Genomic DNA, 23,450 nt, shown 5'->3' on the forward strand with positions numbered 1-23,450 from the left:
CCTGTACATCATGTCGAACATTTTAATTAGCGCTGACCAAGGTACTCGGTGGCTCGCTAATGTTCACCTGACACGATGTCGTCGCTCGTTTTACAATGCATTAGTTTCCCATTAAGCAACGCACCCTTGGCGAGGTGTTGATCTAATATAGAAAGCTCATCCGGTAGAAGTCGTGGTCCAGTTGCATGTGCAGCATGAAGGAATTTATGCAGCGACATGAACCCACCACACACCGGTAACCCATCCTCTCATTATCAGTCGCACTTTCTTCGCAGTTGATGATCGTACTATCACGGTAGCATTAGAGCAAGACGCATGGAACCACACACAAAAAAAAAGAAAGTTGAAGAAAAGCCCTTCTTCTGATGTCTTGTTGGAGATCACAGGTACACTGGTCGAATGATGACGCTCGTGTCCCGGCCCCGGGTCCAACGATGACAACATAATTGCCGACCAGGGTGGAATCAGCTTTAAACGGTAATTCATAGAAATTAAGTTGTGGCGATTAAAATGTATTACGTTAACATCATGATGCTCATCCATCATGGCGATCTGTCACGGCGAATTGCGCACCACACATGGAAACAGCATTTGAGGTTTGATTAAGGAAGGAACGAACATGCTTCATTGGTGGTTTATTCGTACAGCTGTGCACTAGCTCTTGCACTACGATACATTCTTGGCTAGGGGGTTCTGATCGCACTCTCCCTAGTGATAGCAGCTACGTCTAGCGCTACGATCCCGGCTGCGTGACTGTGCCCGACGTTCGTTGTGTACCTGTTTCCATCGCTGCCGAAAGTCTTCGATGCTTAGTTTGCGTTCGGAAATCTTCATCGGCGTACGGAACTTCCGCAGATTAGGTGTTTTGATCACATTATTTTCCTTCTCGTACTTGGGCGCTCGTATCAGTGTCGGTATCTTGGGACTCTTCGGTAAAGGGGTGACAGCTGCTACCGGCAACTTTCTATCGATCGATGGCGAAGCACTTGGACTACTCCAGTCCTTTCGTCCAGTTCGGCAGGAAGTTCTCAGATCATACACCCGACTAAAGGAACGATCTGTGATGGACACTGGTGGCGTTAGAGTGGGAGTGGGAGATGGTACCGGTGCTCCACACAGCGTTCTTCGACGCGTTGACATCGATCTTCTCGGGGAGTTGTCCAACAAATCCGTAGTGTCCTTCGCGCGAACCAAGACCGCTGGTGGTGGTGCTGCTTTCGGAGGAGACATCTTCGTCGGCGATATGAGAGACGTGAAGCAGAACTTGTACTGCTCGAACGCTTCCCGATCTTCACATTCCAGCTTGTGCAGGGTCATCTCCAGCTCGGGCACCTGATGTTCCGGGTTGAACGGGCACTGCACAATCTTGAGCACACCGTACGTGCGCCGGCATCTGCTAACATGGCGCGCCATAGTGTGGCCCAGCAGTTTGTGCGCAGAATTGTACGGACATTCTAGCAAATCGATCACACTCTCGAAGTCGTCCATTTTCTGGACAGTTTTACGGACGAATAATGAGCGCTAGCAGCAGTTGCCATGCCTTTTATACATAAACTTGGTCCACATTCGATGATCAAGGTACAGAAATGAGTTGTTTCTTGCGCTGTATTGTACGAAAACCACTGCTAACGGTTGGAAATTCCTTCCATTAGCAAAACGGGCAGGTGTCTGAAGAACTAGACGATGTGTTTTTGTCCCATCGGAGATGAAACAGGTAGCGTACAGCAAAGACCTTATGGATGTCCATCTCAGTGGGTGGAGTTTCTGCACGGACAATCGAATAACACTGTCCAAACAACGCATTCGTCCCTGACCGGATCTAGACATGCTTGATCAAGGAGTAGACATGCACCCTCATTATTAATGGCGGCCAAGGATAATATTCTCACAAAACATCCAACTCTAATAATCATTCAATTAGGAAATCTGTTCGATTGTTGGTACAACACTGTCTCGAACTCTCAAGATACCAATATTTATGAGAGATTGCAACAGGTAGTATACAAAATTAAACCTGTACGCTTGCAAACAACAAATCCTTGAAAAGTTATCAAAATACAAAAAGATGTCCCTTTCTTCTTGTTTAATCCATTGACTCTTTTGGTAAGATTTTCTCTTTACCTTGCTAAACATTTACCTTTACTAAACCGTACTTTTTTTTACGATATTTCTTCCTTACCATAAAAATCGTAAACGCCCTTTTATTTTTACTTTAAAAAAATAACCAATCCTTTCCGTGTTTCTTGTCCGTGTTGCTGTACCTGTTACTGTACAGTGCACAGCAGGGTATTAAGATGTGTTTTACCTTGCTAATGTTTGCACACGTGCGACTACACTCGTTTCAAAGTTAAACTCAATGCAAAATATGTTACCCGCCATACAGGGTGAGGACATTTTTCATCTCACACTCACAAACACTCACAACAAGAGAACAAAAATACAATTACTTCAGCAAAAAAATGTATACCAAATCTGACCAAAACAAATGGGTAGTGCAAGAAAAAAAAATTCCAGTGCATTTTTAATATCAAAATTCAACCTTCAATACGTGCACAAAAACACCGCCCCCCCAAAAACCCGTGCATCCATTTATCGAATGCTGTTGCATTCCGTGCGTCGATGTTTTCCACGCAACGCAAATGGAAATTTTGTTTTGCAGATATTCCTTCACGTGATACGATATGGCGATATGACAAAATATTATTTTTCAATTTTGCACCACCTACGCCACCCCTTTTTGGAGGGTTGTATATGGGCTCCACCTCGAGTTCAATTATTTTCATCATTCGTTTGTTGTTTTCCAAAAATCACAATTCGATTGCCGATGCACATATTTATAGTGTTCCTTTCCTGGTGGAGTTGTTTTGATTGAGTGTTGATCGAATTTTTGCTTTTTCTTTTTCTTGTTTGAATGGGAAAAAAACATGAAAGTATTCTAGCTTTTTCACGTGAAATAGTTATTGATGAGATTTGTTTGTAAATTTCGTTTATATTAGTTAAGTATTTTATCTCCTTCTCCTACACCACACACAATACCTCACGAATTTAAGTCGCGTTAATTGTTGCATTTAAAATCTGTCTCATAACAACAACAGAAAAGAAAGATAGGAATTACTCCAAACCCCCCAAAACACGAACCGCCAAAAACGAAACCACAGTGAAAGAAAAATGTGGAAAATAAACTCACCAATCGGCTTCAAAGCGGGAGCTGGTGTAACAGAACACCGGAGCAATTTTTTTTTCTTAAATTTAAAAACAAAACAAAAACCCCTCGAAGACGGATGGCAAGACAACGGACGAGAGGCCAAAAGAACACACAAAAAAAACGGGTGGTACCGTGCGGTCGGGAACAAAAAATTACTGCAGATTTAACAAATTAAAGTCCTATAAATTCCCATACTAATTAACCCGCGCACCGCAATCAGCCGGAATCGATTGGAACCACGGAGCCAAATGCAACAAAACAACAAAAAAACCAAAACCAAGCTCCAGATCCCGGTAGTTGTGGTAAGGTTTCGTGCGAGAGTCTCGCTCGAATTATTTAAGATGGTGAACTCCGCGAGAAGGAAACACACAGGGAACACGCCCCAACGGTGCGCGGGAAGGCTGAAGGGTAATGGGCCCCTGCCCTGGAAAAGCCAGTTTCACACCAACCGCTACATTTCTCCGTCGCGTACAATTATTGGGTGGCTGCTGTTTTGCTGCAGATTCCTTTGAACCTTAACGCAAACGGGTGGAGTGTGTTTCCAAAATTCTCCATCCAGCTTTTCACGGACCTGGAGCAATCGAAGTTCGTACTGGAACTGTGGGAGAACAAGAGGGACAAAATGTTTATATGAATCGGTTTATTAAAGCATAATTTAAATATATTGTAATTAAAGATCCAACAAGCCTATATTAGGAAGAGACACTTTTCTTTGATATGTTCTTGGAAACTGATCGTTCGTAGAGACTTATGATTAAAGTATTTTCTGATCTTCCTAATCTTCTATCAGGTCAAGAATTTCGGAGATAACTAGGCTCAAAAAGTCTGAAATTCAAAATGCAAAGACATCTTCCTTCTCCTCTAATAGTCCAAGGATCTTTTTTGTATTTTCTGTAACTATTTTCTGTAACTGTATTTTCAGTGAACCAAGCATGAGTTGAGATGTTTCATTTTGTGTTGGAAATGATCTATAAGATCCATTTATTAATTTATGTCCTTCCTGTGTCTCATAGTGCTTTTACCGCGTCCCGATTTTTGGGGTTCGTGTCAAACCCCCCCCCCCCCCCCCCACCCTCTGAATATCCACCATCCCACAACCATTGGACTGCAAATTATTGCTACACCATCCCGATGCACCGCACACCGAACTGCACACCGGACAGCGCAAGGGCTTTCGGTCAGGTCAGGTCCCGCACCGGCAAAGGACACAACCGGCGGTGTGCGTGTGTGTACCAGCCACCACACGGCTGGTGAAATCAAAGGGCGATCCTTTTGTTCGCTCGAAGCAGCGCAATAAAGCGCAAGAAAAGTGAATAAAACGAAGCGAAACGACCTCGCCAGGGAGAAAATATAATATCGTGTCAAGCGATAAATGAGCACAAAAATCCCTTCACTTTTCTGCAAGAGGTTACAGCGTAAAGAAATTCTCCATCGAACATTACAAACAATAAAAAAACAACACGGCACACACACACACTCCCATGCACATGCCACCCGCGGAAGAGTAATCCTTTTGTGTCGTTTCTTTTTTTTGTGGACGAGAGCCCCTTCCTCCAATGGGGCTTTTTGGAAGATTTTTTTTTCGGCGACTACTTTCTTTACGGTTGGGGTAGCATGTTGGACACACGCATCTCGCGAATCTTTATCTTCCCCCGGGTCAAGCCCCGGTTTCCCGGTGTGCGGAATTGGGAATGGGAGCAACCGGGTACGGACAGCGTGGAACCAACATCACACTGGTGCGGTCAAGTGTTGTCCGCTGTCTTATTTTCACGTGTTGCCTCGGCAGGGCAACTTCATTTTCATGTTGAAGTGATTCCGTTTTTTTACAATTTATACCGTTACACAATTATCAACATAAGACACAGACGACTCAATATACAAATGTTTGTAAGGAGTCATCTCTATTTGTGTAATGGTCAGTTGTCCGATCATTTGTCAGTGTATGACATAATTAGTTATTATAGTTTGAATATTTCATACATTCAATACTCCGGTAGTAGCCAGTCACTAAGAGAAAAAGAAGGAAAATCCTTCATCTTCTCGCTTTAGGTCTCGCATGTCCTTACGAATAGACTAGCAGGTCTAGTTCTCGAGAACGCATGATAAAGAAATTTACCACTTTCTGACAGATGGTAGTGTTTCTTCACATTAGTAAACAAATGTCCTTTTTAAATTTATAACAGTCTTTTTTTCTCGTAGTGTGTTATTATTAATAGAAATATATTAGTAACAAATCTTCTAATTTTAATCGATCTGTTACTCATTGTCCGCATAGTTACAAACACCATTTAATCAAACTTTTCAATTAAGTCATTACTCATAAAAAATGTCTCTTTATAGCTACAAGTATATGTATAATTTTATTGCATTTCCTTACGGTAATAAATCAGTTTTATATTCTGCTTTGTTTGGCATATGTTAGCTCATCTCCATAACATCAACATTATCATACGGTTCACTTCCACACGACGGTTCCATTCGCTTTAGTTTAGTTACACACATGTACACGCACTCAAACCACGCCACACAGTTTTTCCTCTATTTTATTCCACTTTTCCACTTGTCTCCTTATACGTCTACTCGTTTTTCCCTTTCTTTCTTTCTTTCTTTCTCACCCAATCCGTCAGCCAGCCAGCGTGGACGGATGACGAATGATTTGGAATATTTTTAAATAAATTATCAAACGTTATTAATCGTCACTCACTTCAGTTTCCCCTTTTTTTTCTTTCACCCTTCGGTCGATCGGTCACTTTAAGCGTACTTTTTTTTTACCTCTTTAAAATGGCTTCGCAAATCATCATCGAGTACAGGCGAGCATGATAATTTATGAAACTTGCAATAGTGAGCGAAAATAGCAACTCAACAAAAAAAAAACCCGCCACAGCATCGATCCAGAGCAAACGATCGAACGTATTGTACCGGTGCGTACGGCACATTCTACTCATACCACACGGGCGAACGTTTTCGGTGACAGAAACTGGAACTTCACCGTGGTGCGAAGAGGGCAAAAACAGCCGACCGAACCGTGCGTATGTTGATGCAGCTGGATGCATCAGTCATGAGATTGCAGCAGCATGAAATCGATGAAATGTGGTCTCGACGGGCGCTGAAGATGCACTAATAACTTAACTCATCGAACCGCGCCGGCATATGCGTCCGGCCATCACGTCCAATCATCTCTCCAATCGTCGATGGATTTGATGCGCGCCAAGCTGCGCTCACGTTCGGTCCCTTCATATATCCTCCCGGGAGGGAATTCCAATACCAGTGCTATGGTGTCATGTCGTGCGTGAATACACATTTCACTCAACGCACATGCAAGCGCAATCATAAAAAAAACACGAACACTAAACAAACGTCAAATAGAACTGCTCATCAGCAATCGCGTCTGTGCGAGTGTCCCTTTTGGGAATGCTATCGAGTAATAAATTGGTCCAACGATTGGATAAAAAAAAGCTTTCCACTTGCAGGAAGTATCGAGATCATCATGGTCAAGGTGAAGGATTAGAATGAACGATGATGATTATCTCGCGTCGCGTGTTGCGTTTGTGGATTTAATTGTATTTTTTGATAATATTTTACAAATTTTTCGTCGCATTCTTTTTCTATTCTTGTTTTTTAATAATCTTATTTTATTGTTTGAAGTACCTCCACAGTTATTTGTTATTGTTACCTAGTTTCGCTTTTTTCTGTAGTACAAATAGTCGAAGAATAAAGCTTTTTTTCTATGTCAACTTTCAAAAAGTGTCAAAAGTGTCCTTGGGAGTTTTTCATCCATCTTTCTCTAGCATGTGATGTTGGTTAACTTATGCTTGTTCTGATATTATATTACCTATATTACCAGTTTTATCAGAATTTTCGCCCGGCATCCATTCAAGTAACATAAATAAGAATTTTAAAATTTAAATACAATAAATTCGCAACCAAAAATATAATACGCAAATTTTAACAAAACTTTGTTGGTATTACAAAATTATCATTTCTTTTATCACCTTTACGTTAAAAACTTTTTTTTGAGAGAAAAAAAAACAAGGGACAAGGACGTTCGAATCCTTAAGAAAAATGCCGTTCATTGTTCTATCAAAACGACCGCAAGACACAAAACCATTCAGCACGATGTGACTGGCCGGTAGGTACCGGAACCAGCCGGTATATTATTTTTCATTTCCAGCCAATGTTGTTTTTGGCGTAGCTTGCCTTTCCCGCTTCGGGGGTTGTGTTGGGGGGGGATGGGGGACACAACCACCCCCGTACCACCTCTTAAATGTTCCGCATGTTTTTGTTCGATCATCATCCACCCTCGCAGGATGTGAATGCATCCCAGGCAGGTCTCGTGCCATCCTGTGTGCGTGTGGCAAAATGAACGAACAGAAGTGAGCACACGATAAAAGAGCGCGCCATTTTTCCCGCCAAACACATGCGCAAAGCAGGCACGTTTTTAGTACATCCTTATGGGTGTGTGGCAACGCGAGACAAATGTAAAGGGGAACGGACGGGTACAGACGGAACCGGATCACGTTTTCATTTCAGTTGAAGGGATTTCAGCTGGAGCACAAGGTTTACCGAAGGACGGATCCACCATTCCGGTTCGGCGTTCGTTGGCAAAGAGACGAAACTAAAATATTTGTTCTACATGTCGAAGGGAAAAAATAACATTGCGATATTTTTTTAGCGACCTCACTGTATCCCTGTCCCATCGCCACGATGTGCTCCTGCACGTCCGCACAAGTTCACCAATCGAAGAGAACAAAAAGTTCTCCAGTTGGCCTCCCTTCACCAACCCAACGCAGAATATTGCGTTTCAGTCCACTAGCGTCCGTCACGTACCTCGTTCATAAGGACGGTGGGGAAAATTGGGATAAAGGATAACGCTCCGGGATCCCGAACCGGTCAAAGTAGGAGATAGGTTTTATCCGGATAGCCTCTTCCCATTTCTGCTTCACCTTCCAAATGAAGCCGGTTGAGTTTGTTTTTCTTCCATTTCTGTGTCGAAAAGAATGATGTTTTTAATGTTTTTTTTTCACTCCTGAGGGGTGATTTTCATTTTTCCTCAATGGAAAGCTAAAGAAATGTGTCCGCTTTGCGCGATTCGTATGATGTAGGACACAGAAATCAATGCGTTTGTGTAGTGTTTTTCATCAATGAAGTTTTTTGTGTTTTAGAGGGGACTAAAGCAAGAGTGCTGGAAAAACTTGCAAAAAGAGCAATATTGTAATGCGTTCAAATAGTGATACAACTCAACAATATGCTCCTTTTTATGTTATTAATTTATTGCAAAACACTGCTAAAGCATTTTTATCATACTTGAGAAAGGATTTAAGAAAACTACAATAATTCTTAATATTCAAATCTGCAGTAAAACTCGTGGAAATCAGTTCCAAACGAAGCTGGCTTGATGCATTCAACATTTATCTCAATCATCCCTTATTTGTTTGAGTTGAGTTTTGAGGGTTGATTTCAACTCTGCTTGCAACATTCAACCGCGCACTATAAACGTTTACGTGCGAAAAGTATCGGTGCATTGGTGTGCGTGTGCCCTTTTTTCAAACCAGAAATGTCAAAAAGGGTGTTCTTATGTTTTGGAAAAAAAGGACTGCACACAGAGCAAGTGAAAATTAAAATTCTTACGTGCTTTAGCCCGTGTGTACAATGAGGAAAATGATTGCGTAAAGATTTTCCGTCCGGACAATAAGTCTCTGTTGACCGTGGTCGGGTTTGTTCGCGGATTACGTTGTGGTTGTTCCCGTTTCTCTTTCCTAATCCATTATCTCATCAGTGACTGCGCTTGCATTCCCGTGATGTCGTTTTCCTTCAATCCCTTGGCACCCGGGCTGCATCCGATGCGTATGTAGAAAGGGGTTTGCTTTCGTGTTGTGGCTTTGTATTCATTTCCTTTTGTTCTTTTAGATCCCCTACTATCGGGTGGTGGCGGTTTTCTTACCGCACAACAGTTAGGTGCGCCACCAACACCTGCCAATGCCGCCCTCATAGCTGGGATAAACAATAAACCGCTTGAGTTCAAGATGAAACCGGTACAGAATGGTTCCGGTGCAGCACCGATGGAGCTGGAAACGGTAAACGAGCACGAAACGATCAAAGATAGTGGAAATCCCTTGGTGGCGATGGAAAAGGCACGGGAGGAAAGCATTAACAAAAAGATGCTGGAAGAGCTGCACAAACAGCACCAGAACCAGCTGCAGCATGCTAACGGTGGTGAATTAGTTTTCAATCAGCTGCTGCAGCAACATCAATCACCCCACCACGGGTTCATGATGATGCCGGGTGTCATGAACATGGTGGACGGTTCATCCCTTATAAGCATGCAGCCATTTCCGATGATGGCACCAAGTGCTGAACTAACCGGTGCATTAAATGGAACCGCAAACACAGCCCCATCGGTTACCGCGAGTGCCTCTGCTGCTTCTGCTACCGGTTCCAACAGCGCGGAGAAACCAGCAACCGCCAAGGAAATAATCTACTGCAAAAGTTGCACTCTATTTCCACCCAACCCGAACGCACCAGCACCAAAAACGATCGAACGTCCACCCGGGTGTCGGACGGTGTTTGTCGGTGGACTACCCACCGGCATGACCGAGGAGGTAATGAGGGAAATTTTCGAACGCTGTGGCGAAATTACCACGCTACGGTTGTCAAAGAAAAACTTTTGCCACATACGGTACGTGTACGAGGCGTCCGTTGATTCCGCTATCTATCTGTCCGGCTATCGGGTGAAGATTGGGAGCAACTTCAATTACGGTGGCGGTGCCACAGAAGCGAAAGAACCTCCCATCTTCGGGGTACTGCACGTGGACTACGCACAGGCCCGCGACGATCAGTACGAGTACGAGTGTAAACAGCGAAAGTTGCAGCGCGAAAAGCGACACCGAGAGCGACTGGAAGAGGATCGCTTTCGGTCACTTTCGCCACAACCGGTCGTACACTATACGGAGCATGAGGCCGGTTCGGTCGCGGAACGGTTAAAGAACGATGAAACGTTCGCGAAAGCCGTGCAGACGCTTGTCACCTGGCTCGAGCGGGGTGACTGCAGCAAAAAGAATGCCAACAACTTCTACTCGATGATCCAGAGCACCAACTCGCACGTTCGACGATTGCTGAACGAGAAAAGTGTGTGCGACGAGGAGCTGAAGCGGGCCCGGGAACAGTACCGGCGACAGACGAAGGGCATGATAGCACAGTGTAAGTACGCTGCATGGATAAAGCCATTCACTTGTATCAACTATTTTAGTTCCCCGTTTGTGTCCAAGTACCAAGTACCTATTAAGACCACACATTCGATTCCGGGCATGTTGTGACCCGGGCAAGTACTGCTGCTATTATGTTAGTCTCCCTATGTTACAACTACTACTTACTACTACTACTACTACTACTACTATAGACATTTTACTTCTTTGGTTGCGTTTCGTGTGAGTTGTGTTGATGTGTAGCTCGAAAACTTTCATAGCCTTAAGATGTAAACTCGAGAAGAATCGATTAGATAGGTAGCAAAGGGAAGATGTGACCGTTTACATGCGCATTATGCTTTAGACATCCAGCAGATCTTGTGCTCAGGCGCCTTTCGGCGATAAGCTTACAGCCTCCGGAAAATCACGTAGCGGGTTGTTACCTTGTTTTTGTCTTCAATATTAATCTCTCATGTGTCAGATTCTCACGATTTTCTTATTGTACTCGGTTTCTCGACGTCTTAATACTTTCTTAATGTAAACCCCTATTTACTCCCCCAACCACCGGTTCCTTCTCCTCACTCTAACGTTTCGGAAAAAAAATTATCACACTACACACTTAAACTATCATCGATGCACGCGACCTCTCGTAGTGTTTTCGTAGTCCTTCAATACGATCGGTTTGCTTTCTAGTCAGAGGAAATCTAGCGACAAAACAATTTAAAAAAAATATCACCAAGAGCGACACTACTACTGCGGTTTCGAAGGTACTGTATGTTCGCTTATCAATTCCTCTGAACCATTAGAATGCCAATTGCCTCCATTAGGTGTCCACAAATGGAAAGGGGCACGATCGGTTGGTGTAACGCATCATTGGGAAACGCTCTAGCTACCACCACAGCTCATTTTCTTCGACCATTCTCTAGAAATGTTCATTCTTTCCCCGTTTTCAAAACTGCTTTCTATGTACCATCACAAACATCTCTCGGGCCAACCTACCAATCCGTTTCACACATGTAAAACATCTCGTTCTCGTTCGCAAAAAAACAAAAGGTACGTAATGCTCGGGTACCCTACCACAAAGGATGTACAGTTAAAACGCTCAAGATGCTCGAACGATGGTCATTTTTAGTGATACACCGTCTTGTTGTGTTGACTCGATTCGTTTGATTATGTGTGTATATTGACAACGACGAGACACGGCGAAGATCTTACTACAAAAGTATCCATTTTTCTCCACCCAATCCTTCTGGAGCAATGATCTTATGTTATATGCTTTCTACTAAAACCAATTGTGCGCGAGTGTATATGTACAGCATTCCTCGTCTTGCTGGGTAAAGGGAAAAATGATTAAGAAGGCAAGCACTGATCGACTCCTTCATCGGTTACTGTACATGCGAGACTTTTCAATATCTATATTTAGTGATAAATAGTAATAGTTTTATTTATTTGTATGGGCTAGTATCTTTTATTAAAAGGTAGCATTTCCATGTGTTAACAAATCACTTTTATTATTTATCTCAATATTAACTCCTGCTCCGATTTTCTATCAATTTCTCAGATACAATTTCTATAGCTTTCATCAGTAATGCACATTTTTTTACCGCAAATTTGTTTGCATTGTTCTACCTGATTAGACAAACGGGCGAATTCAAATAATTAACAAATTCGGAAGCAAGAGCTTATCTTAAGTGTTCTAGAAATGGTCTGTTAACATTTCAGTTATCTGTACGCCCTGGAAAAAATTCTATTTATGCTCGATCATATGGGTTCTACACACTTTCCACTTTATTTCATAGCACTCGTCCGCAATTCCGATAACCTTACTTGTAATATTATTAGGGTTGTTTCATTATTTATGTTTTAATTGTATCACAGTTTGGTTTAAACCATTTGACGGTAGTTACATGTAAATAGGATAGGATTTCTTTGGTGTATTCTTTACTTGACTGTGCTTCTTCCATATCATACTTACTGCTCGTTATTTATTTATACTATAAAGAATCAAAGATATCAACCGAATAACAAAGACATATGCACCGCAGATAATCGTACATCAACCTGGAGTTGTATTACTTAATTTCAAAATTTCACCCATTACGATGCGTTTGATTTGGTGTGTATGTAGTGTATGTGCGCCGTGATTTGCAAAACAAATCCTTCACCAAATCCCAACGATAGATGCCGCAGTTGTGTACTCATCGCCTACAATAACTACACAGGGCTAGCCAAATATGTTTGTGCATTTGGGGAATGAAAAAAAAAACATTGCATAACCAACCAACCAACTTTATACGCCACTGTTTGAACGAAACTACTCTGTTTACCTTTTCTTATCTTTAAATCTCTGTATACCCTTCTGCCACAAGACAAATATCTCTATCATTGTTATTACTATTATTATTTTCCACTTCACTTCGATTCAGTCAGTCAGATTGAAAAAGTTTTCAATGCGGCCAGTCACAAGAAGGTTTGGGATCATTTTACTAAAGCCCAAAGAAAAAACATCGATGCGTGGAAGAAGCAGTCACTGGTATGTATTGAACGCTAGTATTTCGTTTCACTGGTTTACTTCTTTTCTTGCTCTCTAGAGTAATCTCATTAGTTCACTTTTTAGTTTCTTTCTCGTTCATCTAATGTGTTGTTTGCGATGTACTAATGTTGCGTTTGGACAATTTGTTTGTGTTAGATTTTTTTTTGTTTCTACTGCTTGCTTGTATATTACTAATGCTTTAATGTTTGCACGTTGGGTTACACTGTGTTTTTATTATGTTGCATGCGTACATTTTATCATTTTGCCTATTTTGCCTTCAATCTAATTTCCATTTCTTTCGTCTTCAAACTGATGCTTTCTGTTATTTGCTTACATTAATTCATTGCAAATCCAATACAGCGTGTTCGTTTCAAGTGGTTGGTTGAGACTTTTTTCTTAATTTCATTATTTGTTAATGCGAAGAAAATGATCTTGTTTGATATGCTTAATTCCGTATGCCTATTATGAAATAGCTGAAAGTTGTTTAGTTTAATTTAATCTAGTTGTTGAAAACTTGTGAACATTTGTTTAAAAATTCATCCCGCTTTACCAACGTAGTAGAAATAGATTAGGACTCTTTTTTTATAGTAGAAAAATACTATACAATCGCCTGCTAACATGTAGTTATATGTATGTGTGTGTGTGCGTGTGTTGTACCAAATATGACGCAGAATTTGATCAAAATCATTCTAGTGCGTGCAACGTGAGTACTTGTGCTGTGAATGTTTTGTATAGTTTGTTTGGTCATTCTACAACCGTGGCTGTTTGATCAAATTCTGTCCCATGCATATATTATCCGTCTTCGAAATGTATGGAACATCCTTCGCACCCACGGGAGTGCACAAAATGCGAAAGTAAGATAAGTTGTTGAACCAGCTTTACTAGGAAACAAGTAAACAACTGGTAACGATAACAGAATACTGTAGTATACACACTATAGACCACTAAACGTTAACCATAGAGTGTGTGTGTGTATATGGCAAGTGCTCGAAAAGAAATGGAAAGCAATAGTACGCAACAAAAGCATTAAAATTTACGTACATAAGCGTTCCATTCTTGCAGAGATTACTGCGAAGGTAAGTGCAGGCAATTAAAAGTTACCCAACGATCCGGAACATTTTTCCCCTACTTTGTAGAAGACGACACAATCAAGAGAACCACAATACTATTTGCAAATTCAAGAATCTTGTCCGTGCGCTCAGTTGAAACTGTTTACGTAGGTTTGTGTTAAGTATCTGTTTTCGCACCATGTTTTGCAAGCGAATTGCGGAAATTTTCCTTTAGCTTACTAAAACACGATACAAGCAGGTTGATCCGAAGGGTCGATAGGAAAGCAAAGCGACGCGAAAAATATCCCCGTTTCATCTACATTTCAGTAAATGATTTGAATTTTTAGCCAATTTCTTTGTTGCCTATCAGTATCAATGAAGAGTACCTAAAAAAAAAGAAATATTATGCAGCTACGACCTGTATAGTTTTCAGCTAATCTAATTTATACCGTTTTTCTCTCTACTACTTCCTTGTGAAATGCTTCTTCTGATGCGACAACAACACACAACAACAGGACATAAAGTGTGTTCAGCTGGATGATTTCCCCGATGAGGATGGGATGGATATGTCCGATGACGACCATTCGGTCTCATCGTTGCCTTGCAAAAGGTCTCGCTGGGAGCAGGATCACAAGGTAAGTTTAAGCTGCTGACGCACATTTATTTGTGACACGCTGTACCTAAGCTTTGTCACCAGGATCATGCTGTCGACACGGAACGAGGCACCTCGGACGCTGCCGAACCTCACACGATGCACGATAGCGAGTTAAAGATGAAGATCCTGCACATTGAGGTGCTGCAGGAAACGATTCGCAACCTGCAAACGCAACTGCTCGAAAATAAAGCCAAAGAAACGGAAAGGCAAAGCCGCATCTGCGAACTAGAAGACGAGCTAAAGGATGCAAACGTGAAGCAGCTACTGCTAAAGACGAAAATTGCCACCACAAAGGCGGCTGCATCGTGTGCCGCGAGCATATCGTCATCGGGCAAAGGTGGAGACTCGGAGTGTGAGGAGTGTCCGACAATTAATATTGTACCAGACACGGGCCCAACATTGAACCCGGCCAACCCAGCCGTTGAAATGATTTGCAAAGCAACGGCCACAACGGGGACTAGCTGTGAGTTGATGGTCGGTGCACCGGCAACCATCGCACCGAACGAGCGGGAAGCCAAAATACTTGCCTTTGCCTCAACGTTTCTTATGATCAACCCGCTCGGTGTGCCGTTGGAACAGATCTGGGCGTATGTAGGCCGGTACGTGCATGAAATAAAACCAAAGGAGCTGGAAGAAATATTCGCTCGCTATCAGGAGCTCTTCGAACGGTGCAATCTACCGGTAAGTGGTAACAATGATCAGCTGGGCGAGGTGCAGAAACCCAGCAGTATCAAGTCTAGTCCTTGCTATAGATTTATTGCCCACAACTCACCCGTGAAGTAAGAATTAAAGAGTTGGAGAACACTCATGTTGATCGCTTCAAAAGCGCTCTTATAATTGATTTTTGTTTTAAAGTATAGGTGTTTTGTCGTATGTTAGGCAACTTGATTCAAAACAAATATTTCACTAAGCAATGTGCAATTTTGTCGATAAATCTAAACAGATGGTTTTTGGTTCGAGTGTTTTTCCGTTTGGTAAAGGATATCTTACAGAACAGCAGTACAATTAGTTACGCTCCGTTTTACGTACCTCGTGTGCTTACAATATTAACCAGCATCATTTTCTTCGCTCTAATCAGATGCTTTTTACGAGAAATAGTAAAGATAGGTAAAGTGAAACGAAGGTGCTTTTTAGTCCCATTTTATACTCGCCAGTATAAATACTCGCGTACTCCCGTTTAAGCGTACTACTTAAAGCAGCTTAAAGCGTTACGCTTTGTATCCGATAGGCGCATTGCATATATCATCCATCTTACAATGTCTTCCTCGTTCGAGAACATTCTTCTCATAGCATCGGCTTACAACTAGCCCGATTGAAACGTTATAATTTTTCGTTTTGTTGCGTTTATCTCATAAAAATGGGGATGAAAACATTTTTGAAAAAAAAAAATCAAACAAACAATCGTACCGTACCGATGTGAAAAACGCATCGGTTCATAATACTCGGTTTCAATTGAATTTAGAAGAGAACGGTAAATGTACCCTACGCGAGTGTGTATAAGTTTTCAAAACTAGTGTTATTTCTAATGATTAGATAAAAGTATACAGAAAGCATTAAAAAAACCTTTAACAACAATCGCAAGAACATTAGAATTGTATCACGTTTAGTCATTTTTTTTTAAATCGCTGTGTATGTTTGTGATGTGAAGGATGCAATACAAAAGATTGCTTCCCGTTGTTTGTTTCTGTGTCATTCGTGTTCGTTTAACGGCCATACTCGTTTTGTGCACTTTACGTTGGTGAAATTTACGGTATTTTGCTATTAAAACAAATTATTAGCATTAGTGTTATAGTAAAATTTTAATCCAAATTGTCCATTTTGGCGCTGTTCTTCTGGTGCGACAAAGAAAGGCAATATTTTATCCCGAAAAAAAACCAGTACTCGTAACGTATGTACAATGGCAAACATATGCAAAACTTTCAAACTTTAGCGTAATACCCATTACTCATTTCAACCTACTACCGCAGGCTATAAGCGTGCAGAAAAGCGTGTTGCGTTATTATTATGCCTATTATATATCCCAGTTTACCTTTGCTAAAATGCGAACCGATAAAATGGAACATTGTTCACATCGGTTAATACAAAGAAGGGTAGAAAAAGGCACTTTATAACCTTGGTAGTGAATACTCGTGAAAGCATCATTTTAAAACACTACTCTTTATTGTCAATTAACGTGTTATACACTTTAACGAAAATCGAAACAAGCTTCGTTCGCCTAGGGACAGCTGTATCTGATGAGTGAGAATATCTATATTATTGAAACAAAAACAAACACAACACACAATAATTCGACGATCGATGAATTAAGTACTGAGAGAGGTTGCATACTCCGATGACTGCAAGCACGTTTTTTATAGGGTTGTCTTTTGGTAGTTTCACAAAGTACTTTCTAATACCTAGCTAAATGAAAGATAAACGCTAGGGACGCGAATGAAGCGCGATGCTATGCACCGATCGCTTGAAACACACCTGTAGCGCGAAGGAGGAGGACAGATTAAGCGTAAGGTTATGTAATATCCTGGCAGCTCAACACATCCGTGTATGCGTTCCATTGAAATGCTCTCGATATATTGTCTAAGCGAACACACATAGTCCTACTACAACTAGTCTCGGCGTAGCGCCCTTCCTGTTTTGTATCTCGATTAATCATGAAGTTACTTAAAATGAAGCCATATTATACTACATATATAGCATTAACTCCTTTAAACATTTCATCCATTGAATTAACGTGGCAAGCCAACACACCAAATGAGACGAAAAGAAGAAAAAAAGCAATCTTATCGTTGACTCTCACTTCTTTAACAGGCTGGGCAATAGTTCCCATGCGTTCGATTATTTAATCCTTCTAATATCGATCCGTAGTCGTTTGTAATTTCTTCCCAGTTCAGTTGTGTTGTTTGGCGTATAAAGCAAATGTTCAAATTTTCGTACAATAAAACTGCAAAAAATAACAAAACTCGATATAGGACCGTTGCCACATTAGCGCTTTTCCTTTTTCGCTTTCTTGTCCTTGGCGAGCAACGTAACACCCGTGTCCCGCATCCGAATACCCTTGAGCGTATTCTTCAGACTCTTCCGGCCGTGGATCTTCGTCCAGAATTGGTGCATTGCGTCTGCCACCAGATCCTTTTCCTCCTCCTCGATCGAGTTCGCGTTGTCCATGCGCAGCTGGCGCCTCATTCGTTCCCGCTCGAGCTCCTTCTCCTTTAGCTTGATCTCTTTGATCTTTGCCTCCAGCAACCGCTGGCGACGCATCTCACGCTCCAGCATTCCCGACAGCGCCGGTTTGTCATTAGCCGAGCTGAACGTCAGGTTGTCGGAGATCTCCGTCAGATAGATGGCCCCGTTATCCGTACCGTTCGCGATCAGCTTACCCGCCTTGTGGACCCGCACGGACCAGAGCGGTGCGTCGGACAGCTTCAGGCGCAGGACCGGTCCATCCAGGCGATGGATCACATCCCAGGCATCCATCACGCCGTCCATCCGGCAGATGAACACCAACGAGCATCGAGTCGGACTCCAGATGCCGCATGTCAGCTGGACCGCGTACTCCTTCGTCCACACGATCGGGTTATCCTTACAATCTTCCGTCCAGATCTTCGTCTGCCAGTCACCGACACTGATGTAGTTCTTGATAAACAGAGGATTTCGTTCCACCGAGTAGATCGGTCCCGTGTGTGCATAGATCGTCGACTGTATCTTATCTGCGGGCGTTTTGTACTTGCGGCTGCAGCTGTAAATCATACCGTTTTCCGTACCGACCGTATACTTGTTCGGCATGGTCGGTTCGAATTCCACCGCGCACACACCGAAGCAGTGGCGCGGATCCTCCTCCCGTGCCTTGACGTCCTTGGGAGCGAGATTGAGATAGTCGTACGGTTCGGCTAGATTGCGCAGATCCCACCAGAGAATGCGTCCGTCGGTCGAACCGGACAGAAATTCGTTCGTCGTCTTTGAGCTTGTCCAAAGAACGCGCGTTACCACATCGTTGTGGCTTGCTTCACGCTGTGTCGTCTCCACCGGTGTCCCAGACGCTCGTATATCCCAGATTGCCACCTGTCCCGAGAACAACCCACCGGCCATCTGTGAGGGATCCTTAAAGTTGTACTCCAAACAGCGCGTCTGATATGGGGGAAACAGTTTCTGCAGTGGACTATTCGGATGCTCTACGGAATGCATATCAGGTAAGTTGTATGTAATTATCCTTTTTTCCAAAAGTACGTCAAATTCCTCTTACCAATATCCCAGATGTAACAATCGGTAATGGCTCCACGGCGCTGTCCAATATTACAGTGTGCCGAAGCGAAATGGTTTCCCTCGTCGGACCAGCAAATGTACGTACAGGAGCGCTTTTCTTCCAGATAGTCCTTGTACACGTGTACAGTTTTTGACGTAAACTGTTCGATCAGCTCGTGCTGCTCAATGTCCTCAAAGTAGTTCTGGTAGATATTGCAGGCATTGTTCTGCATAATTGCATGATCCATCGTCTGTGATCGAACGAATGGGAAAATTCGAATATGAGGGAGTTTCAATGAATTAACTTTTGATTATTTGAAAAAATATGATTGATCAAAGATCTCGATAAGATAAGATTAACGTTTCGAAAGGTTCTAAAAGAATGAAACGAAAAGAAGCTCACTTTTCTACAAAAGACGTCCGCAGCTTGGTCGCCCTGTGCCTTTCGCAGGACACACTCGAAGTTCGCTGCAATGTAGAATTCTGCTACAGCAGAATCTCATTTCTAACGCATCCCTCGTAAGGAAAATATCGCAAAGAAATGACTTCATGTCGCCGTTGCAAAATCTAAACAATTTCTAAACACTTTCTACTCTTCTGATTGCAAATAATCAAGCAAAGTTCTTTGATTGTTATTTGTTTTTAATTTTGTCCAGCAAACTCTTCAAACAAAATATTGTTGCCTTTTCCCAATTTCAAGGGAACGTTTAGTTCATAAAGCATGCAAATCCTATAAACATAGGTTTGGCACGGTTTCGCCTGATATCGATTTCCTGCCTCCTGAATATCATCCTTTTTCGACACTCTTCACTTTCGGCAACGGGTGGCAAAAAGTGAAGCCTTTTTCCGAAATAAAGTGCACCAACTCCCATCAGGAGGCATCTGTTTTAAGTGTCGACATTTTCAAAATCGCGTGCCAACTGCTAGACAGGCCGCCATTCGTTGAAAGGAAAGGCTTGTGATGGAATAAAGAAACGGAACGACTAGCACTATAACAGAAACATCCGGAATAACGTTTCAATCAAGATTTGCCGGAAGAAACAGACCGAACACAGATTGAGTTGAACCCTACCCGTGTGAGACCTCGCATTTGCTGTACGTAGGCTTCGCTTTTCTCCTGCTTCCGTCGATATCGGGTCATCAGTTCCTCGTCACGCCAGCAGTCGATATCTTTGGGCCAACCGCCCTCCACATGCGTAATGCCGGTATGCACCAACCGATTGTGAACCGTCCATACGGGCGTGTTAAGTATCCATCTCGTGCTCTGGGTACCCCGGTCTACTGGATTCTGTATCTCGTAGTGCTTGGCTAGTGCCTTGTTACCGACCAAGGTCGCCTGCACTTCGTTCTCCTCCTGGAAGTTAACCGGCTGCCGGATATCCTTCCGATCGCACATCACCATGTAGCGGGTCCAGTTTTGATCCATCTGGCTGGTACTGACGTTGGTGTCCACCTTCATTTTGATACGTTTTCTATGCTCTTCACACGACAGTCACAGATGCAAGTGCAACAGGTACCAGAGATGGCTTTACGTTCACTACGTGTAACAGTAATAGAGCACAAGAAACACACGTGCGCGTGGAAAAACCACGTGCTTATATATTAAACTCTCGCACAACAACAGAAACACGACCGTTACCGAACGAATCCCGATCCTGTCTATCGGCCGAGTATGGAAAGCTATCCCTCGTGGGTCTCTAATCACGGATACACTTTTTGGCGCCAAGCATTTCCTTCGGGCATGTTTGATCGATGAGCCGTTTTTGAAATAAACTCTTCGGTACGTGTCAGTAGTGACGACCGGAAGAAGCGTTGCTGATATTCAACTGGTGCCTACATTTATAATTATTCCAAGGCCATATGAAGGATTTAGTTCATGGAATATTTGGTTCGTTTGTTGCGCCTAGATAGTAGAGAAAACTAAACTTTTCATTATCGAATTCTTAGAGAAATCGTGTACAACAAGCTTGAATAAGTATTCTCCAAAGGAGACGGAAATGCATGGCGCTTTAATACTATTACTATGGAAACAAGGTTATGACGTACGCGTAGTAACCGTTTGCGTACCCTTAACGACAGCACTAACTTTCTCAATCGCAGTAAACAACCTTGACAACTGTGAAAAATTCGTACCTTCTTCTAGACTAGAAGGTTGCTAGTTCTGTCTTTACAGTTAAAAATCGCACAATTATAGCTCATATTACTTTAAAATTAGCTTAAAAACATCAACCACATCTTCTGAAAGTCAAAAGCTTCAGATCGTCCTTAACCTCTAAAGACCAAGTGTTCTTGAAGTGCTGAAATGGATATACAATATGTCTACCAGAAGGAGCGCCGTGAGTTTGGTAAACAGTGTCTGTTCTCCGATAAGAATAAGGTGGAATTTTCTGAACCGGCCAACCATGAACTGTTCCGGGAGTACATTCTGCGTGATCCCGTATCGATTGGTACGCAGTACAGCCGCCAAATGGCGATCAGTGAAGCAAACACGGAGAGCGCCGAGTACGAGCATCACGGTATTCTACACTCGGAAGGTGGCTGGCCGAAAGATGTGAACTATCTGGACCCTGAGCAAACCGTCCGTTACAGACGAAAGGTGGAGAAGGATGAAAACTACATCAGCCAACTGATGGCACTGACCAAACCGATGGAGCACTGCATCTTCCAGAACAATGCGGTCAACATCTACGAGAAGTATTTTGACGATCTCGAACCCGCTCCGTTGATCGAGCGTAGCAGCTCGCGTACACTGAACGTATACCGTGATCCAAGCATCTACAAGCAGCCAGTAACGCATCTATCCTGGTCTCCTGACGGTGGCACCAAAATTGCCGTCTCACACTGTAACATGAACTTTGGCGAGGTGCTCGGTAAGGCGGTCTGTTCCTACATCTGGGAGGTAGAGAATCCGAATGCTCCGCTGCTTCGTTTTAAACCCATCAGTTCCATGATCTGTCTCGAATACAACCAGAAGGACCCGACAACACTGGTGTGCGGAATGTACAATGGGCAGGTGGCTGCCTGGGACACACGGAACGAACAGGAACCGGTCATGATCAGTGAGCGCGAACACTCACATCGTGCTCCGGTCAATTCGGCACTCTGGATTAATTCGAAAAGTGGTACCGAGTTTTTCTCCGGTTCGTCCGACAGCCAGGTGATGTGGTGGGATACACGCAAGCTATCACAGCCGATCGATAAGCTGCTAATGGATCCTATCAAGGCCGACGAGCAAGATCTATCCCGCTCTTATGGTGTTAGCTGTCTCGAGTATGAAACTTCCATACCGACACGCTTCATGTGCGGCACAGAGCAGGGTATGCTATTCTCATGCAATCGGAAGGGAAAATCTCCCCAGGAGAAGATTGTCTTCCGGGTAAGCATTTCCGGTAGGACTTTGCTTTGTTACTTACTTTTAGTAAGCTGGAACTTACCATGCTTTTCCAGATGCAATGCCACACCGGACCAATCTACGCATTGACGCGCAATCCGGCATTCGTGAAGAACTTCCTTACCATCGGCGATTGGATCGCACGGATTTGGTCGGAGGACTGCCGGGAAAGTTCAATCGTCTGGACGAAGAATCACGACGTTATGCTCACGGATGGCGCTTGGAGCCCAACACGCTACTCGCTGTTCTTTGTTAGCCGCGTGGACGGTGTGCTAGATGCGTGGGACCTGCTTCAACAGCATAGTGAACCAACGCTTAGCATCAAGGTGTGCGACGAAAGCCTAAAGTGTCTGAGGGCACACGAATCGGGCCGATTGGTTGGTACGGGCAGTGTGAAGGGTGCTACGTTTTTGATTGAAATGTCCGAAAACATGACGTCCATACGGAACGATAAGCCACTATTGACGGCGGTAAGCAGATAAAGGATAATTTTACCTTGTAGGTATTTACCATGGTATGTTTTTCCCGCGCTAGATGTTGGAGCGTGAAAACCGTCGCGAAAAGATACTGGAAGCGAAATCGCGAGAGATGAAGCTGAAGGTGCGCACCTTGAACCGCCAGGACGAGCATACAGAGGACAAGCCGAAACTTTTCCAGTGTCGATGTGAGTGTTTGTACCGCTATTCTACCTTTCTAAAAGGCTAACCGATAACATACTTGTTTTTTCAGCCGCTTGCGAAGCTGCAGAGCAGGAGTACCTGCAGATGCTGGATAAGGAACGGAAATCGCGTCATCCAGAGGAGTATGAAGAAGGTGACCCCATTTGCTTTCGGTTCTGTTTCTCGAATGTTGTGATTCCTCTTGTTAAAACTGTTTAAATTTTAGAATATGATCCAAAGAAAGTACGGAAGCCCTACAAACCGGAAAACTACGAATCGGATGGAGAAAACGAGTGAAAAGACAGAAACGTGCGCTGCCCTCTTCGTGAAATGTAATGTAAATCATCTGTTAAGAATGGATCAAATCCATGCGAATTATGTACAGCCTTTATCACCGTGCAATGCCTAAATTTCCCATATCAAATATTTTACTAAATCCTTTTTTAACACCCCGTGTGGGACGCAACGGAAGACAAATCTAAGTAATCATATACTATCAACGTATATATAGAGCTAACTAAAAACAAAGTGTACCTCTCAA

General features: G+C 42.9%; 3 protein-coding genes across 3 annotated transcripts; 2 read left to right on the plus strand and 1 right to left on the minus strand.

Annotated features, from left to right (window-relative positions):
* The first annotated feature begins 8,760 nt into the window (after positions 1-8,760).
* LOC125771758 (ecto-NOX disulfide-thiol exchanger 2) lies at positions 8,761-17,586 on the plus strand. The gene is made up of 5 exons (XM_049442709.1): positions 8,761-9,049; positions 9,113-10,402; positions 12,813-12,919; positions 14,484-14,603; positions 14,666-17,586. Exons 1-5 carry the CDS (start codon positions 9,004-9,006, stop codon positions 15,404-15,406), a joined length of 2,304 nt encoding a protein of 767 aa, XP_049298666.1. The 5' UTR covers positions 8,761-9,003; the 3' UTR covers positions 15,407-17,586.
* On the minus strand, positions 16,762-20,505 carry LOC125771759 (dynein intermediate chain 3, ciliary-like). Its single transcript, XM_049442710.1, has 3 exons — positions 19,932-20,505; positions 18,861-19,110; positions 16,762-18,789 (listed from the first exon to the last, which is right to left on the minus strand). The coding sequence occupies exons 1-3, from the start codon at positions 20,316-20,318 to the stop codon at positions 17,603-17,605; spliced, it is 1,824 nt and encodes a 607-aa protein (XP_049298667.1). The 5' UTR covers positions 20,319-20,505; the 3' UTR covers positions 16,762-17,602.
* On the plus strand, positions 20,504-23,450 carry LOC125771760 (dynein intermediate chain 3, ciliary). The gene is made up of 5 exons (XM_049442711.1): positions 20,504-22,235; positions 22,307-22,720; positions 22,785-22,914; positions 22,980-23,063; positions 23,136-23,450. Exons 1-5 carry the CDS (start codon positions 21,162-21,164, stop codon positions 23,204-23,206), a joined length of 1,773 nt encoding a protein of 590 aa, XP_049298668.1. The 5' UTR covers positions 20,504-21,161; the 3' UTR covers positions 23,207-23,450.

This window comes from Anopheles funestus, chromosome 3RL, assembly GCF_943734845.2.
Source record: "Anopheles funestus chromosome 3RL, idAnoFuneDA-416_04, whole genome shotgun sequence".
Classification (NCBI taxonomy): domain Eukaryota; kingdom Metazoa; phylum Arthropoda; class Insecta; order Diptera; family Culicidae; genus Anopheles; species Anopheles funestus.